The sequence below is a fragment of the Rhinatrema bivittatum genome, chromosome 2, assembly GCF_901001135.1.
Source record: "Rhinatrema bivittatum chromosome 2, aRhiBiv1.1, whole genome shotgun sequence".
Classification (NCBI taxonomy): domain Eukaryota; kingdom Metazoa; phylum Chordata; class Amphibia; order Gymnophiona; family Rhinatrematidae; genus Rhinatrema; species Rhinatrema bivittatum.
The window spans coordinates 299,436,820-299,456,482 of record NC_042616.1 but is presented as its reverse complement, the minus strand read 5'-3'; the positions used below and the strand labels follow the sequence as shown (position 1 = coordinate 299,456,482).

At 45.1% G+C, this 19,663-nt stretch overlaps 1 protein-coding gene across 1 annotated transcript in view; it reads left to right on the top strand.

Moving 5' to 3' along the window:
- The window catches only part of TBX20 (T-box transcription factor 20), a 169,831-nt gene that overhangs the window by 133,215 nt on the left and 16,953 nt on the right, over positions 1–19,663 (top strand). The window contains exon 7 of the mRNA XM_029589683.1: positions 18,863–18,975. Within this exon, the coding sequence (XP_029445543.1) occupies positions 18,863–18,975 (113 nt within the window). The remainder of the gene's footprint in view (positions 1–18,862; positions 18,976–19,663) is intronic.

Below are 19,663 nucleotides of genomic sequence, written 5' to 3'. Positions count from 1 at the left end.
GTTTTTGGGAACTTTCCAAGTTCATATGGCCTGGATTGGCCACTGTTGGAGACAGGATGCTGGGCTTGATGGACTCTTGGTCTGACCCAGTATGGCATGTTCTTTTATAGATATTCAGGTTAGCCAGATAAGTTTTTAAAAGCTCTCCTTAGCTGGATAAGTCTTTAAAAAGCACTACCTATCCATGTATCTGGCCAGGTAGCGCTTTTTAAGACTTAATCAGCTATCTTATTTAGCCAGCTAAGTAGCACTTATCCGGCGACAAAGCTGGATAAGTCGGAATTTATACAGTTAAATGGCACTGAATTTCTGTATGCATGGTGTTATGTCCACCGGCTGTGGCCACCCGTGGCCAGCTCAACTTACCTCATGTCATGCTTGGCCCTTTACTCCCAGTACTCTCGCGGTTGCAGCCAGTCACTGCCGCCGCAGTCCTCCTGGCTTCCTGTGCTCCACATGGTGGCTGGGATGCCGCTGACCAGTGTTCCCGCCCTGGGCTTCCCTAGGCGCACACGCCATCTGTCCTCTTTTTAAAGGGCCAATGGTGGGAACTTCAGGCTCATCGCCAGCTGATGACATCACTGGCCCAGAATATTTAAGGACTATCCCAGATGCCGCCAGCAACCAGGCCGTACTTTCATGGCAAGATGCCGCCAGACTTCCTCCAAGCGGCAGGACACTGCCATAGCTACTGCCTCCCGACTCCCTCCATAGGCACATGCACACCCGACATTGCACCATTTAAAGGTCCCACAGAAGTAAAAGGCTATGACGCCCATTAATGACATCACAAGCCTTGGCCTTATATATATAGGGCTTGCCTGACATCCTTATCTTGCTTCAGCAATGAGTCTCCTGCCCAACAATGCGTGTTGCAGTGTTCCTGATTTTGTATGTTCCAGTCCAGCCTCATCCAGCCTTGCCATTGCAGTCCAGCCTCGTCCTACCTTGTCCTCCTTATTTTTCTTGTCCAGGGTCTTCAGTATGTCTTCATCCACCCTTGGCCTGACTCTCCAGACCTGACTTCTTGCTTAGAGCTGACCAAGATTGCCTGCCATCTGAACTTGACCTCTTGCTTGGACCTGACCATGATTGCCTGCCTCCTGGGCCTGACCCCTCACCTGGATCTGAATATTCTTGCCCTCTGCCTGCCCTGCCCTTGGCCCTTTTCTGACTCCACTAAGCCTGCTGCCTACTTTGACTCTGGTGTGTCTTGGACTCTAGTTACCCCCTCTGCCCTAGGGATACGCCTATTGTAAGTCCTGCCGGCCGCCAGAATCCAAGGGCTTAACCTGTGGAGGAGGTGGCTAGTAAAAGTGAAGCTCCAGGCTGTTCCACTATAGAGAGCATTTGCCAATTGTCGGCATAGGCCTCGGGAGTTCACCCTCAAGGCTGTGTTAGTTATGACACAACACTAAGGGATCACACACACACCCACTACCTCTTATACCAGGTCTGCAGAAAATGAGATTCTTAGTTACACAACTTACTGTGTTTAGTGTCTATGGTTCTAATCTGTGCAGTTCTTTGCCTGTGGATGTATGGTCAGAAGCTGAATATTTGAAATTTAGGAAACAGGTACTACTTTTTCCCACTCTGATTGAATGATAGATGTGATTGGCAGTTGTAAACGTTAGTGTTGGATCTGCTATGCTGAGGGGAGGAGCAAGCAGATGGGAGTTAGCAATCTGTTAGCGATCTCCTCCTGAAGAGGGAGGAGTTAGCAATCTGTTACAGATCACCCCGCCAGGAGGGCGGAGTTAGCTATCTGTTATGAATTAGGCTGCGGAGTTAGCAATCTGTTAAGGACCTTGCTAGGGAGTTAGCAATCTGATAGGCTTGGCTCCTGTAGGAGGAGGAGTTTAGCAATCTGTTAGTGCTCTGCTCCCCCCGAGGGAAGGAGTAGCAACTGTTATGCTTTGTTCCTGTAGAAAGATGAGCCAGCAACCTGTATGATCCCCATGGGGAGATAGCTAACTGATATGGGTCCATTTCTGCAGAAAGAGGAGTAATGGTCTGATGTGGGTTGGCTCCCACAGAGTGGCAGATGATGATACCGCTCTATTAGTGTAAGGAGTAACACTTAGTAGAAATAGTGAATCCCTGGGCCGATGGCAGATGACAGCACCCTCAAGTGGAGATCCTGAGAGGGACCACCGGTTAGGTAGGAGTATTGAGATAACACAGATCTTTATTTTGACTGGAAGTAGAACCACCAAAGGTGGCAGTAGTGAGTTGATGTGCCCGGCAGGGCTGAAGTCCCTCTGATACTGGAACTACGAACTCTGAGTTGCTGAGCTGTAAGGAGAGACTATAGGTAGTGAGTAGACAGGGTATGCTGGGCATAACCAGTGGTAGATGATACACTCACAATTGTAGATATCTTTATTGTCTTCTTATGCAACAAAGAGTCTTCAGTATTCAGGAACAGGAGCCACAGGCGAGTACTGGTTTCTATAGGCAGTCTGAAAATATAACTCACAATAACTGTGTATGGAATGGCTTCTGGAATAGAAGAGAGGCTAGGAGAGATTTAGGAACATAGGCCCTCGTGGAGCGAGTACCGGTTCCTATCTGTTAATCTGTAATAGTAATGCATAAGATATAAGAATGTGATATCTTCTGAGGAAGAAGAGAGTTTGAGAAAGGTATTAGGAACAGAGGCCCTCTGGAGTGAGTACCGGTTCCTATCTGCAATCTGCAATGGTAACTCACGATCTCCGTACCTGCGATGTCGTCTTAGACTGAAGGGAGTCTTAGAGATAAGGAACAAGGGCCCTCGTGGAGCGAGTACTGGTTCCTGTCTGTAATAGGACTCACTGTGTTCATGTCTGCGATCGCCTCCAGGCAATAGGAGTCTTCTGAGGGGGGGGAGGTCGGGAGGGTGGGGGTTTGCAATTAATTAAATTTAAAGTGTTGGGATGGGTTTGGGGTTTTTTTTTGGGGGGCAGCTGAAAAAAAATCACATTTTGACCAGTCTTGGAAATGGAAGCCTTAGCACTTTCAAAGTTGCCATTGGCCTCTTGGTTGCCTCCCTGCTCAGTCTCTTTCTTGACTGGTCATTCAATTTGGAGGGATGGCTTGATCTAGGCAGAGTCTTGGTGGTGCCATACACCTTCTACTTCTTCATAATCATCATGATCATGCTTTGAGGGATGTTCAAGTATTTTGCAATTCTTTTATACCCATTCCTAAATCTTTGCCTTTTCACAACTTTTGCCCAGAGTTCTTTTGACAGCTCCTTGGTGCTCATGCACCAGTCAGTAGAGAGCACCAATAAGAACTGTTGAATTTCTCCTGTCATCATGTAAATCAGTGCAATTTAATAGAGATGTGATTCGGCCGAACCTTTTGGTTCGGCCGATTTTTTTTCAGCTGCCCCCCAAACCCATCCCAACACTTTAAATTTAATTAATTGCAAACCCCCACCCTCCCGACCTCCCCCCCCAAAAAATAAAAACTTGCTGAAAGTCCCTGGTGGTCCAGTGGGGTCCCGGGAGCGATTTCCCCCTCTCAGGCCATCGGCTGCCAGTAATCAAAATGGTGCTGGTGGCTCTTTGCCCTTATCATGTGAGAGGGGCTACCGGTGCCATTGGTCAGCCCCTGTCACATGGTAGGAGCAACATGTGGACTACCAAGGACTTTCGGCAAGTTTTGGGGGGGGGGGTCAGGCAAGTCTTGGGGGTCAGGATGGTGGGGGTTTGCAATTAATTAAATTTGAAGGGTTGGGGTGGGTTTGGGGGTTGTTTGTTTTTTTTTAATGTTCCCTTTCTCCCCCCCAAAAAAAAAATGATAGGAAAACAACATGAAATTTCATGGGTTTTCCTTTCGTTTCACCAGCTCCCCAAAATGCAACAAAATAGGAAATATCGTCTTTATTTCCTATTTCGTTGCAAACAAATGCACATCCCTACAATGTAATATAGGTTGGGCCAAGGTGTGTGCCTTTGAAACCTATTGGTTACACCAAAGCTTTAAAGAAGGTAATTTTCAGTTAGTATGGGTAAGTCAGCACATACATGTATAAGTATGTGCACACAAAGCTATTCCTTTAGTTTATAAACTGTGTTGCAGGAGCTGCACAGTTTATAAAATACCATGTATCTCTGCTCTGAAAGTGTACACTTGTACCCCTCCTTTTCAGTGGGTGTCCTGAATGCAGGAGTACACAGTTGTCCCAGGGGTCACAAACTCCCTGGCTTCCTCAGTCCACAGAGCTCTTGGTACAGTGGTCCTTTGCAGCAGGGAGGGGAATAAACCTCCAGGGCCTAAGTCAAACAAAGGGGGAAACAATCTCTCAGTCTCTTTCTCTCTCAGGTGTACTCACAATTAAGATGTCCTTGCTTAAGAGGCACCTTGAATTCTCACAAATGACACTGGACACGCTGATGTGGTGTTCCAACAAAAATTTTACTGCAACCAAAAATATCTTCAATTCAGTTAGCAACAAAAATCTCCAACTGATCTTCACAAACGTAATAAATGTACTTTTTGTCTCAGACCTGCACAGCAGAGACAGTGACCCTTCAGGTGGCATGAAACAAGGCAAAGACCCAACACTTCTGAGTGATAGAAGATGGGTTCCTAGTGGGGACTACGATCTCCTATCTCTTTCTCTGATGTTACTCTGGACGTCTGGGTTAGAAAGTCCCAACAATTGTAAAAAAAAAACAAAAACACCTTTTCTCCTTCTGAAAGGCAGAAATTGGATGGTAAAAATTCCTCCCTGACAAAACTGGAATAAAATCTTCTCAAAATCAACTGCTTTCCTCTTCACTTGCTGTCCCTTCTTTGTATCGCAGGCAGGGAAACACAGCACTTTATCCTCACCTCCTCCAGGCAGTGGGGGAAAGTCTTTCTGAGGCAGGACCAGGCTCCAAACAAAAATAAAATTCTTCATAAAAAAAAAAAAAAAGACTCTCCCCCAAAATATACTCTTCTTCCACACCCAGAGACACTCCGGGCCAGACCGAGTGGGAACTGATCAGAAATTTGTCTCTTTCCCTGGTATCAAGCTGTGGGGCCTAACAATAGGGAAAACTCCATTCCTCTCCTGCTTGCCCAAAACTCAACTGAAAAACTGCCAATTAAAACTGTCACACCTCATCTGCCTGCCTGCTTTTATAATGGCTGCTGACCAATCCAAGGAATCTTACAGGAGGTACCTAAAATGGATGGTCTGCAAACTACCCTTCCTACCTAACTAATCCTAGGCTAGGGCTCAAGCTAGGGACAGCTGGATACTGGGCTCCTAGAGGGCTCCCTACACATATGTTTCAGTACGTGCACGGGTTTTTATTTAATGCACAGAGCCCATACTTTTTAAATCTATTTTATAAAAGTGCATGCACATATTTTCCTTATAACCTGGGCAAGAACTAAAACTTGTGCATGAATTTACTGCGGTTTATGCACCGAAGCAGGTAGTTTTTAGAGAATGCACGTACTCAGCTTATGAAAATACATAATTTTGCAAGTCCTTTTAATTACCCGTTTCCCGACTCCTTCCACCAGTTGACCTACATTGCCCACCACTTCATTCTGCCCTCTCCCAACACTTAACCCTGACCTCCCACCCAAAAGCTGCAGACAAAAGTGCAATTTCATATCGGTGACTGGGGAGGTGTAAAAGCCTGTGTTTAAGTTTGATAATGTAGGCGCATATGCTCCTTACAAAAATACTGACATGCACAAACTACCAAACCTCATCTCGGAACACCCTAAACAACCCCTTTTCTTTGCTCACAATTTCACGCAATTCTGCTATTACTTGCATAATTCAAGCTTTTGCAAATGTTCATACATGCCACTTATACATGTAAGAGGTAATTTTCAAAAGGATTTACATGCTTAAAACTGGGTTTTACGTGTGTAAACGCATCTTAAGTGCATAAATGGGCTTCTGAAAATTGCTATGATAATATTACATTTACACTTATAATTCCTTTGAAAATTACCTCAACTTTCAATTTTACAGGCTGAAAACTTTTGAAAATGACCCTCTTAAGTATTTTGGATGGCTACAGAAGTGCAAAGGGGATGGACACTTATCCAACCAAACTATTCCATCTTTTTATTTCTCCTTCACTCTTTTTTTTTTTTTTTTTTTTTTTTTTTTTTTATTTTGAGTTTTCAAACATTACATGATAGCAATACACGCATATCAAGAGATTGGGATAAAGGTATACATATATATTTGTGAAAGAAAAACATCAAATTCCTACTGGAATATCTTTTTTAAATTTACACAAAAGAAATTTAGCAAAAATTCCCAACTATTAATCATCCCTTTATAAGGAAATAAAAGAGAGAATCCTATTTCTTTGGGAGTAAATGAGGAAATCACCATTATCAAATAAATGTAAAAAGAGAGGCACAGCAATATAATATTTCTAGATCCCAAAAACGGAAAATTAGTTAGAGCTTTGTTTAGTCAAGGAATGCGTGTCTAGAAATATTCTTAACTGAGGCGGATCAAGAAAAATATATCTCATATCATTTAATCTAAGAATACATTTACACGGATAACGTATGGTAATCTGTGCACCTATACCCCTGGCCTCCTGACACATTGCCAGAAAAATTTTTCTTCTTTGCTGGGTCGTTCTAGTCAAGTCCGGAAACATCCACAACTTATATCCCAGGTACTTTTTTTCTCTATTCCTAAGAAAGAGTTTCAAAATCATATCTCTTTCTGTTACCAATGAAAAACTTATTAACAACGTCCCACAATAATCAATCTGTTCTTCCGACGGTTGTTCAAGGAATTCTGTCAGATTTTCAATTCCTGGGTTTGGAAGCTGATCACCTTGTGTATCCTTCCTCTCCGTTTTTATGAAGTATATTTTTGTAATTGATGGCATTAAATCTCTTGAAAGCTGCAAAATCTCCAAAAGATACTTCTTAAATTGCTCCAATGGTGAAATTAGAGCAGTATGAGGAAAGTTTAACACTCTTAGGTTTTTGGCTCTAAGTTCATTTTCTAAGTTTTCAATTTTCTTAGAGTTTATCAGATCCCCTTGAATCAAGGCATTTTGTGTAGTTTGTATCTGGGTAACTTGTTTTTCCAGTGTTTGTATTTTACTTGACTGGGAAGTTAATAAAGGTTCAATATGGCAGACTCGTTGTTGTGTGTCCATCATTATTTTAGATAAGTTCCCTATAGCTGATACCAGGGAGGTGAGAGTTTTCCATACGAGGTCTAAAGTCACATTTTGAGGATTTGTCTCAGTTATAGCAAAGGAAATAGCTCTTACCATTCCTTCTTGTTGGCTTTCCTTCCCTTTTCCTGGGTCAGCCAACAGTCCTTCTTCCCCAAGATGTAGCACTGCTGCGTGATTAATTTCAGGATCTCCTCCTGCTGCACTCGTTTCCAGCCGTGGCTGGCCTCCGTGCTGCACTGAACTTCCAATCCCCGCAGCATTGGCGAGCAGCTCTGCCTCTGCCGGTTCCCTCCCGAGGGACAGAAAATCGCTCGGCAACTCTGGTCGAGCTTTCATACCCGGATCCTGCAGCGGGTCTGTTCGCGGGGGTGGAGGCGTTTTGGGAGCCCCGGGGCTCAATGATGTCATCTCATCCATAGGCGTTAGGCCTAGCTCCCCGCCTAACGCCACCGCGGATCTCCCCTCCGGGTTGAAATTTCACTTTGCAGTTCTGGGGTAGGATCTGTGGTTACATGTAACAAACACTGTTTTAATGCATTTTGCTTCCAGGCTATAAGGCAACAAAAGGTGAACATTATGGGGTAGATTTTCAAATAGCGCGATTTGGCGTACTTTTGTTGGCGCATCAGGCGCAAACAAAAGTACGCTGGATTTTAGTAGATACGCGCGTAGCTGCTAAAATCCGGGATCGGCGCGCGCAAGGCTATCGATTCCGTATAGCCGGCGCGCGCCAAGCCGCGCAGCCTACCTCTGTTCCCTCCGAGGCCGCTCCGATTTCGGGATTGTCGGGGGATTTACGCCTCCCGGAGGGAGACGTAAATCCCCGCGCGCCAGTGGGCCGCTAGTGCGCTGGGACGCAACCTGGGGGCGGGTCCGGAGGGTGCGGCCACGCCCCCTGTCCGCCCCGGGCCGTAACCACGCCCTCGGGCCCGCCCCAAAACGCTCCGAAAATGCCGCGCGGATCGGGCCCGCCCTCCGACACGCCCCCGACACGGCCCCCTCTGAAAACCCCAGGACTTACGCGAGTCCCGGGGCTCTGCGCGCGCCGGTAGGCCTATGTAAAATAGGCGCACCGGCGCGCAGGGCCCTGCTCGCCTAAATCCGCCCGGATTTAGGTGAGCAGGGCTCTTAAAATCCGCCCCTAAGGAAAGGGTGTAGACTTTCTATCGCCACTGTATATCTATATAACTCTAAATCTATAAATAGATATAGATAGATACATGCATACATACATACAGTTATATGAAAAGTTTAGGCATCCCTGGTCAAATTGAATGATTCAAAGAGTTTTTAAGGGGGTCATTCATCAAATTCCAATGGGCTGTTATCACATGGCAATTTGAAAATGTAAATTAGGGAAATGGGAGGAGTTTGGGCAGGGTTTAGGCAAATTAGGGGCCTGTAGTGCTGTGGGTGATAATGTATCGCACATTATCGCCCTTACTGGCACCGGAAATGGCTGCAGCTATTTCATTGGCGCCACGGGGGCAATAGTGTGCAGCGTGGCCACAACCGCGGTGGGCGAAAATGCACCACCGTGATGTGGCCGCATGCTCACTATCGTCCCCACCCTTTTTTTTTTTCAGCTCATCATTCCGCTATAATTATAACTTATTTAAGAGCCAGATACAGTCATTGTGAATGGCTTTTTTTCCTCCAGCACTTTCTAATTATGAAAAGTGGATCACCTGTGTACTCTCCTCCTCTCCACATGTCCATAAAGTACTCGCATAAATCCTGCGGCATTGGAGCCTCTTACAGCTGAATACAGTGTTTCAAGATGTCCCTCGTTTTGGTTTTACTCGAGGATCTAATCTTAAAGATATTTTAATTCAATCAGATTTTGCAAAATAGACTCCTCTTTCTGAGTCAGACAATTCAGAAGACACAGTTCAGCGTGCAAGGTCCCTAGGTTCACAGATACTATTTTTGTCTCCACATCTCATTATTTGATTAAACTACAGTATTTTAAAGAGAAAATAACTGTTTCCTGTTCCTCCCAACAAATGATGTTATATACCTCTATCATATCCTCTCTCATTCGTCTCACCTCCGAGCTGAAGGGAGCCGCTCCATCTCCTTGTTTTGTTGCCTTTCGCTGTGCCTTTTCTAATTCAGCTATTTCTCTTTTGAGAGGGTTGACTAGAATAGCACATAATACCCACGATGTGATTGCACTATAGATCTATTCATGGGCATTTTGATAGTTTCAGTTTTATTCGACATTGCTTTCCAAATAATTCTTAACATTCTATTTGCTTTTTTAACGGATGCCACACATTGAGCTGTTACCTCTCTCACCAAATCCTACGTTCCACTAAGAATTAAATCTAAAATAGCTCCCTCTCTTGTTGGTTCCTGAACCAATTACTCCATGAAGCAGTCATTTATTACATCCAGGAACTTTGTCTCTAGCAAGTCCTGATGTTACATTTACCCAGTCAATATTGGGGTAATTGAAATCTCCCATTATTATTGCACTGCCAAATTGGTTGGCTTCCCTGATTTCTCTTAGCATTTCATCATCTGTCTGACCATTTTGTCCCAGTGGACGCTAGTATACTCCTATCACTATACTCTTACCTAACACACATGGGATTTCTACCCATATAGATTCTACTGAGCATTTAGTCTCTTGTATGATCTTTATCCTGTTGGAATCTATACACTCCCGGACATAAAGTACCACACCCCCACAAAGTTGTTCCTCCCTATCATTGCGATATAATTTGTACCCTGATATAGCACTGTCTCATTGGTTATTCTACTTCCACCAGGTCTCTGAGATGTCAATTATGTCAATCTCATCATTTGCTGCTATACACTCTAACTCTCCCATCTTACTTCTTAGACTTCTGGCATTGGCATACAGACATTTCAAAGTGTGTTTTTTGTTTGTATTAACAACCTGTTTTTTAGTTGTTAGGGATAATTTGGAAATCTTTAGCTTTGGTGATTCTTTTACATATAGGCACAATGACTACGTTTGCTTTTAATGGAAGCTCTCTGTTGGGATGCCCTAACTCTCCTGTTTCATTAGTATCCTTCAAGTGTTACGGCTAGACTGCTGTGAGGGTAGATGGTGGACCCTTGGGCCGGCCTACCGGTGACCACAGAGCAGGCCAGGAGGCGGAGGCACGATCTGGCAAGGTTTCACCCGTAGGGACCCGAGCCCTTGGGACTTGGGCACTGCTGAGAATGTCCTGATGAGCTAGTGCGTAGGGAAGGCAGGGGAACCACTAGGAGCAGAGCTGGCTAGAGGATAGCCAGAGAGTCCGAGAGACAGGCCGGGTCAGGAAGCTGGGCCAGAGGGGACACTCGGGGCCAAAGCAGGCGGGCAGTGGTAAGAAGTCCGTGGCAACTCGCGAAAGGGCTGGCGGCAGGCTGTAGCGAAGTCAGAAGCAAACCGGAGTCAGGGCAGGCAGCGGCTGTAGCGAAGTCAGAAGCAACCGGGGTCAAGGCAGGCAGCGGGCTGTAGCGTAATCAGAAGCAAACCGGAGTCAAGGCAGGCAGCGGGCTGTAGCGTAGTCAGAAGCAAACCGGAGTCAAGGCAGGCAGCGGGCTGTAGCGTAATCAGAAGCAAACCGGAGTCAAGGCAGGCAGTGGGCTGTAGCGGAGTCAGAAGCAAACCGGAGTCAAGGCAGGCAGCGGGCTGTAGCGTAATCAGAAGCAAACCGGAGTCAAGGCAGGCAGCGGGCTGTAGCGGAGTCAGAAGCAAACCGGAGTCAAGGCTGGTATCAGGGAATCAACAGGAATCGCAAACAGGAAGCAACTAGTCAGCTAGGAACCTCATTGCAAGGCGTTTAGTGAATGACTGATCGCCGGTTATATCGGGAGCAGAGCGTGACGTCAGCCGAGGAGGCGGAGCCGGGTTTCTGGGAGCTGGGCGCACAAGAGGAGCTTCTTCGCGCGCGTGCGCGAGGCCGGAGGGGAACAGGCCTGCAATGGTGTCCGCCACGTGGGAACCACGCGAACGGAGGACCTCCCGGGGCCTGGGCCGGGCGGAATCCCGCGGCTGCCGGAGCAGAGGTAGGTGGGCCTGAGCCCGATCAGGAGAGGGGCGGTCGGGACCGCAACATCAAGGATACATTGCTCCGAACCATGCACTGCTGAGTGACTGTCGGCTTTCCTCCTTCTTCTAGTTTAAAAGCTGCGCTATCTCCTTTTTGAAAGTTATTGCCAGTATTATTGTTCCCACAAAGGCAGTGTGTGTCAAATGAAGTGGAACATCTACAGGCACAGGAGCTGTGTGGAAGCAGAAGAGGTTTTTTTTATTCAGTCAACACAATCTTGCATATTAGAGTGGTAGGACAGTTATTGTAATAGGACTGTAGGTCCTACAAAATCTCTTCTACCTCCACATGGCTCCTGTGCCTGTAGATGCTTCACTTCATTTGACACAACCCTGCCTTTGTGGATTCATCCCTTGGTGTGTTTGCATTCTCCACTTGCTTGGTGGTCCATGTGTTATTGCTTTCTTTAATGTGCCTGTGATCCTGTAAATTAAATAACTTTTTTATTTACCTGTAGTATTCGCTATTGAAAAATCAAGTGTAGTAATTGTCTTGGCAAACTAATATTCCTTCTGAGGTGACTGTCAGAAAAAGATGAAGACAGAAATAAGGTTTCATCATTTAGTACTCTGGAGTCTGGAGATTGTGATACCTTTAAAGAACCAACAAGGCACTGGAATACATGAGCTTCCATGAACAGATAAGCCTCTTCTTTTGAAAAAAAAAAAAAGGCCTGAGAGATTTCAAAAGCTCATGCACAACAATCTCTTGCGTTGGTCTTTTAAACAGTGTCACAATTCATGAAGACTGAATTTGTCTCCAGGAATAACATAGTCACAAGAACTCCACACTGTCATTTTGGACAAACTTCTGCTACTGGATGTTAGCACAATAAAATGACTCAGTCGTTACCATACACCACTAAGAAATGATTCTGTCCAGCAAGTGTGAATAATAATCCATTTGGAGTAAAGTATGTTGGCAGTCTCTTGTGTTACATTATATCTCTGTCTTAGAAATAATGCTATTATACAGCAGCAGTAGAATGCAGCATGACTATCAGAGCCGTAATATTCTTCCCAAATTTACCTCAGCAACGAGAGGCCTAACTATAAATAAATGAATAAGAGTCTCTTAATATAACACTTGAAAACTCTTTGTGGCTTTTTAATTCCAATCTTGAAATATAAGCACTTTCTCAAATTTTTTTACCTAGCCATCAAATCCAGTGTCAGACTGCCTGGATTTGGGTCCAATCTCACGTGCCAAAAGAGTTTTATTCATGCTCCTAAGCTGGATTGATATCCTAAGATTTTATTGGACCCTAGTCTATTTGACAGGAAAAAAGAGGCAGTAAATGCTGAAGGTAAACAGTGATGCCTGTCTTTTCTATATAAAATCTTTCTGGCGATAGCCCTGATATGCCCACTGGTTTCAATCACTTAAGAAGCAATAATTCAATTATATCATCCTCTATGTAAGAATTGCCATTGCTTTCAGTCTACTTGCAGTCTTGACACAAGTAAATCACTTTGATAAGATCCTTTTTCTTTCAATAGATTTGCGTAAGTAATGGCATCAGTGATACACCAAGGACAAAATTACTATAATGGCCTTTTTGTATGAAAGGAAATATTTGCCATTGTGGTGATTTATTGGGCTATCTGGAAAATGTCTCTCTCTCTCTCTCTTTCTCTATCTTTAATGAGTGAGTGAGTGTGTGTAAATGAATATATAAGAGAGAGAATAAAAGGGAGAGAGATGCATAAAAATATGTAGCAGAAATACTTGGTCTTCTCCTGGATTGGAGGACACCCCAAAAATCCCAAAGTTTTTTTTTTAACAGAGATGGGCAACTCCAGTCCTCTAGGGCACCTAACTGGTCGGGTTATCAGGATAACCCTAATGAATATATGTATTAAATAAATTTGCATGTAAGCTGCCTTAGTTGTATGCAATTGGGTCCGCATGGACCAGAATTGCCCACCTACTAAATCATTCAGTATAATAATGTGAACAAAAAGATAAATTAGTTTTATGTCTCTGTTCATTATATCCAGGGACATAGTATTTTTGTTAAAGTGATTAAAGCATCTTAGTATACAAAACTGGAACCATTGGAAGGCTTGCTTCCCTCCCTATCCAGCTCTAAGGAGCCATTGGCGGCCCACCTCTTTCCCTACTCAGCCGTGAGAAGCCATAGGAAGGCCTGCCTGCCTCCTCGCCCATCCCTGAGGAGCCTAGAGAAGGCCTGCCTCTTTCCTCACCATGCCCCAAGGAACTGCAAATGGCCTGCCTCTCCACATTCAGCCTCTGAGGAGCCACTGAGTGAAGCTTGTCTCACTCCCTGCCTAGCCTATCACCTGGTACACTCTAGCCAGGAAGCCAGCTAACCACAGTTTTGCAGCAAACCAATTTATATTTGGTAGCTGATAACTAGTGTATATTTTTCTAATAACATAATTCTAGTATTTTTAAAAGTAGAAATGTGGTCTGGAATGCTGGTAAATAGCAGAAATGCCACATTGAAAAAGTAAATGAGGCTTCTTTCTCCATTTATACTGGTTGCTAGGCAATGAATTGTAAGCCATCACATGGTCACCAAGGAAGTGATGAGCAAAGCACTCTGGGATAGCTTATTTTTGTAATTTATAGTCTTTGTCTTCAAAGAACTTAGTGTGACCACTGGGCTGAGGCTCTCAAGAAAGACTCCAAGAGCATTCCTTAATATCAAGGTCTTATGATGTGCACACTTCATATACTTTTAAAAGTACTATAAGTTGAAGTAAATGGCAATGTACGTCTTTATTCAGTACAATCCATTACATATTTTTATTACAATACCTGTTTATTGCAACTTCCACCCTATAGATCTGCTGTAAACCGATATGATGTCGCCACTAATATCAGTATAGAAAAGTCTATAAATAAATAAATAACTCTGTAAAGAGGGTATTGCCTGAACTTTACATATCCCATTCCAATTTTAGGGGTAGCATTGAAGCTTCCCCCCAAAGAGGTGGATATCATATTTAGACTGGACCTTTCTCATATCTTAATTCACTTCTCTTAAGTAGACTTTTTACTGTTTCTCCAACCTCCTTAATCCCCTTGATGGAACCTCCCAAATCTCCATAATATCTTGATATTTCAAGTGATTATCACTAGATGATTCCACTGTTCTCCTGCCCTTCTCCCTTACTCTTCAAGGACATGATTGCATGTCCCAGATTCCTTGGAACTCCTGCAGTTGATGGGGGTCTAAATTTCTCTGACAAGGGGAATCTAAGTGACAACAAAAATAAGATCAGTCTTCCAAAATCCAAAACTAAATGAAGGAAAATCCAAAACTAAATGAAGAAAACAAATGCTTAATCAAAAGGGAAGAAGAACATCTTATCTACTCTTTCTAAACCCAAGTCTTACCCCATAAGACCTAAGGGTATTCTTTCCCCCCAAAAAAAATAATGTAACAGTGGCTTCAAATCCTTACCAAACTTTTACTTGTTTCATCTGCTGGGAAAATTTTTGCATTTTTTGCTTCTTCCCCAGATGTTGTGCATTCCCCCTATTTTGGGATTGGTCAAACTCCCCACATATAAGCTGGGTTGAGCATTTGTATTTGGTTATGCCAGTTGGCCCCATGGCCTAAAAAAAGGGATATCAGAGAAATCCTATTTTTGTGCACTCATAGAACAGAAGGGGTTATCCCTCTGTAGAGAAGAGAAGAAAGATTTTTTTGGACTTATAGAGTGGGCCTCTAATTTTGTGACCTGGCCAGCTTTGAAGGGAAATCCCTCTTCCTGGAAGGAGCAGGATTGAGACTGCTTGTCTAATTGACAGTCAACTAGCCTTACAATGCTCAGCAGAAGAGTTATTGCTGGGTTTTTTATTCTATTTTTCAGGTGGAGGAATTGTTTGGCTCTTCAGCTTCCTACCCCACATTTTTGAGGCACTACATCCCATTTTTTTCAACTTTTGGGAAAAGGACATTGATTCAGGCTGGGAAATGGACAAAGAGACTATTATCTGGGGAGTCATTATATGATAATGATTTTTGCTATCATTGTGAGGATATTGTTCTTTAAGTTACTATAAACAATTTTTTGAACACCACTACCAATCTGCTGCATGGTTTTTATTCCTGTTAGAGATGTGCATAGGGTAAAATATTTGTTTCAGGCTTCGGATTTGGCCCGCCGCAGGAAATTTCGTTTTCCCGTGGTTTGGGCTTTTTTTTTGGGGGGACCCCCGATTTTCGGGTTAGCGTGCACTAACATTTTAACCTGAAAAACAAATTTTTCCAAAATTTAGGAAAAATTCCCTAATTCCTGTATCTACTACTTAAGATCTACTTGCTGAAGACAGCCTGAATACTACTTGAGCAAGAAGGGAGTGAGGGAGAGCAATACTCATCCTTAAAACCTTGGTCCCTGGAGGCTTAATTCCTCCTCCCCTCTGGCAGAACCCCAGCAACCAGGGCCAGAAGTTTGATGAATGAACAAAAGATTAGAGGACTGGGCTAGTGATGGGAGGAGCGCTAGGGGGCACTCCCCAATGCGGGACAAGAAGTGTGTGCTCTAGCGGTGAGACGTCCCTGCTGGGAAGACTCTACCGGACATGCACACTTCCGTGAGACCACCAGTGCAATGGTGGTCTTTGAATGGTCCTCTGACCATTCCAAGCCCTTTCAGACTAGCCGCTGGGTAGCGGCGAGAATCGGCAGGCCAGACAGAGGTCAAGGCGGTGAAAGACAGCTGACACAGGATGAAGACTCAGGCGATGAGGAAGATGAAGACTCAGATGTGGATTCAGATGAAGACTCAGACGTGGATTCAGATGAAGAATCAGGCATGGCAAGGCAGACGAAGACTCTAGGGCCTGTGCTGAAGCACGCCCTCCACAGCCAACCAAGGCCAGGCGCAGACCACGCCAGGAACAAGCATGGCAGAGTTCATTCAAGGACAGAGGCAAGGGCAGAAGTAGGGACAAGAACCCTGAAGACCCGGACAGGATCAGAACCCCAGGCTCCAAGGCTCGGCGTGCAGAACTCAGAGCGGAGGCTCGGAGACAGACCAGAACCGAGGCTGAAACCAGGAGCATCGGAAGGTCCCAGAGACTTGCGCTGCCAATTAGGAAACATGTCAGGAACAGGAACAAGGCAGGTCAGACAAGGGATGAGATGACTCCAAGGCACCGTCGGATGGAAAGACCCACCAGTACCCTACACACCCCAGCAGGGGTGGTCGCGGACCACTGGGCCTCTATGCGACCTATTCAGCCCAGCCAGGCTGGTCGCAAACCACGAGGGACGGGTCAGAGCAGAGCTGAGGACATCCAGAACATGGACAAATACATCAGGCTGGAACAGAACATCAATGGAGAACATCTGGACAACTTGGAAACATGGACATCAAGGACATCAGTGCAGAGACCGGAACATGGAACAGAGAGGGATCCCATGAAGAGCTGGAACATCAGGCAGGAGTGGGAAACGGAGATCCTCAGGAGACCAGCTCCAGGAAGAACTTGCACCTTGCGAAGGCGATGAAGGACTGACCTGAGGAGCCTTTTGTAGGTTGAAGAGGCGGATCCAGGAAGTGACACTGTCCAGGGCCCACTCTCTCCTGACCCTACAAGAAGGGCAGAGAGAGGTGGCTCCACACCTAGGGAAAGGCAGGAAGAGAAGCAGCAAGACCCTGGACAGCGGCCCGGCTGTGAGAGGAGGAGGCGGAACTGGGCCGTGCAGGCCCCGATGTTGGAGGCGGTGTCCTGCCGCTGAAGAGGAGGTCCGAGGGCGTCTCCTACTGCAAGAAGACTCCGGAGACTGCGGCCTTCGGACCGCGCTGAAGTGGATGATGTCAGTGGCCCCGACCATAGAGGAAGGAGGCTAGTTCGCGGTGGCTCCCCACCACGCTGAAACTCCGGGGGTGGCTCCATGCCGCGAAGAACGCTGGCACTGGCAGGGACGGCCTCCCTGCCATCCCAAGGACCCCAGCAGCAGCCCCAGCTGCGAGAAGAGCAGGCAGCAGCCTCCGGGCCGTGCAGAAGGACACAGCAGAGCTCCGGCCACGAGGGAGAGCCCCGGAACGGCTCCTGCCACGCCGGCATGACGGCGGCCTCCTGCCGCCGCAGGGAACCCCCAGCACGGCTCCCGCTGAGCTGGGAAGGTGGCGGCGTCCGCGGCTCCTACCGCAGGAGCCCACGTGGGCGGCCTCTGGGCCGTGGGAACAGCGTCGGGGAGACGGGCCTGAAGAAGGTAAGAGGTCTCCCGTGGCTCCAGGCATGGGAGGAATCGCAACAAGAAAGGGCCTGTGCCTTGTTGTGGCCTCTGGATTAGGTGTTCTAAAACCAAGAACGGTTACAATGAAAAGAAAGAAAACAGAAGCAGAAACAACACCATCCTGCCTCCTGAAAAACTGAACTGAAAATTCACAACCTCTCTAGATAGTTCTCCCTTTTATAGAAACAGGAAGCAACCATGCAGCAACCCACATGGGGGTTGCTGCATGGTTGCTTCCTGCTTCCTGGAAACCTCTTGGAATGCTTTTCCTCTTCCTACACTAATGGTAATGTTTTCTTAGAGACCCAGTAAGGCTCTACACTAATACGTTACAACATATTTAGATGAAAAATATTGTTTATTTTCAAAGAACCTAGTAGTAACATTTTATTATCTGAAAAGTGAAGTACTCCCAGTTAATGGAAGTCCCAAAACAGGTCAAGTTAAAAGTGACCTGCCTATAATTTTCTTCAGATGGCATTCAGTAATTTAATAAGTTTAGGATAGGACCAGCTATTCTCATGTTATAACTGAAGATACATACAGACAAACACTTCATTATATCCATTATAGTTTATTTTAAAATAAATCCATATTTTGTATTTTTTCTGGAAAACGTTTGTGTCTCATAGATAATATCCATGATCTAAAGTCCTGCTATAGTTCATGGTTTAATATTAAAAGGATGTTTCTGTGAAAAGAATCCTGAAGTATTTTGACCTACAAATAGGATAGCAAGGAGGACAGAATTAAATTATTGAAGCAGATGTCCATATTAGTAAAGAATAAGATGAAGATAAAAACAGGAGATATCTCAAAAATGATTTGGAATGATTGTGGAGAAAAAGAAAATAGGGAGGGGAGAATAAGCCCTATATACACAAGCAAACCCTGACACCTGCATATGCCCACTTACACCTCCACACACAAACATACCCCCATACCCTCCGGTCTCTCCCACACACACAAGCTCTGCACAAACATTCAACCTATTCACAACCCACACACATACAAACACCCATCCTTACACTCCCTCACAATCACATCTGCTGCCTACACAGCCACACCCCCCAAAAATGCAACACACAACCCTCATACACATACAACCAGTCCACAACCTCCCCACCCACCCCCAGTCACACAGCCCCCTACCCATCCAAAAACACATACACCTTACATATTCATTCCTAAAAGAAGAAACCTAGATCTCATCTCCAAAAAGGCCCTGTGCTTCGTCTGGCTACACCTATAAAAGTTAGAGAAAAAACTGAGTGTCCCTATCACATAAAAAAGGTTCTTAAAACCCAGTTCCTATCAGGCTCCAGGACAAATACTACCAATAAAGTAACTCTTGAATGTCATTTATAGATGATTTTATTAATATGCCATTTCTTCCCCAATAGGGAAAGTGTGGAGTGCCTTATCCAAAAACATTCATATGCACGGTCACCCATCAGAACTTATGGAGGAGATGAGGATATTCTGGGAGATGAGAGCCAGGTGGCACAAAGCAGAGGTGAGAAATGCACATGCTTATTGGTTTGAATGACTGAGTTTTAAAGGTATAATATGAAATGGCTTGCAACTACTTTATAACTAATCAGTGGACTCATTAAAAGTACAAAGCAGTAATGTAGTTCTTCACTGTGTGAAATATCATTTCAGTTTTTCTTCAGATGTGATCACATATCTGAAGGACATGCCTATATGGTCTTGAAAGCTCAACATCTTTGGATAATTCTTACCATAATAAAAAAAAAAAAAGAAAAGAATTGGCAACCTAACCTGCAAAGTCTCAGAGTAGAGGAGTTTATACATTTGATAAAAGAAAAAAATTATCCCTCTATTTAAAAATGGCTTGTCCCCTCCCCATTTCTCTCCCCTCTGTGTGTAACACCCTGATTTTGCTCTGTCCCATATTTTTCATCCCTTTCTCTTAGGTTCTTTCCTTCCCCTCCCCCAACCTTCATTCCTTTTCCTCTCCTCACCTGTAGGGTGTCTCTTACCATACTAAGGGGGTCATTTTCTAAAGGGATCGCATGCGATAGCTAAATCAGGGCAGAGTCGGGGCGGAGTCCGCACCGGAAGGAGCAGAGTTAGGGCGGCGTCGGGGCGGACTCCGCGATGACTTCGCTGACGGCGAAAAGATAGGACACCTTATCGTTGCCAGTAGCGCGCCCAATAGCACCACTTTTCACGCCCAC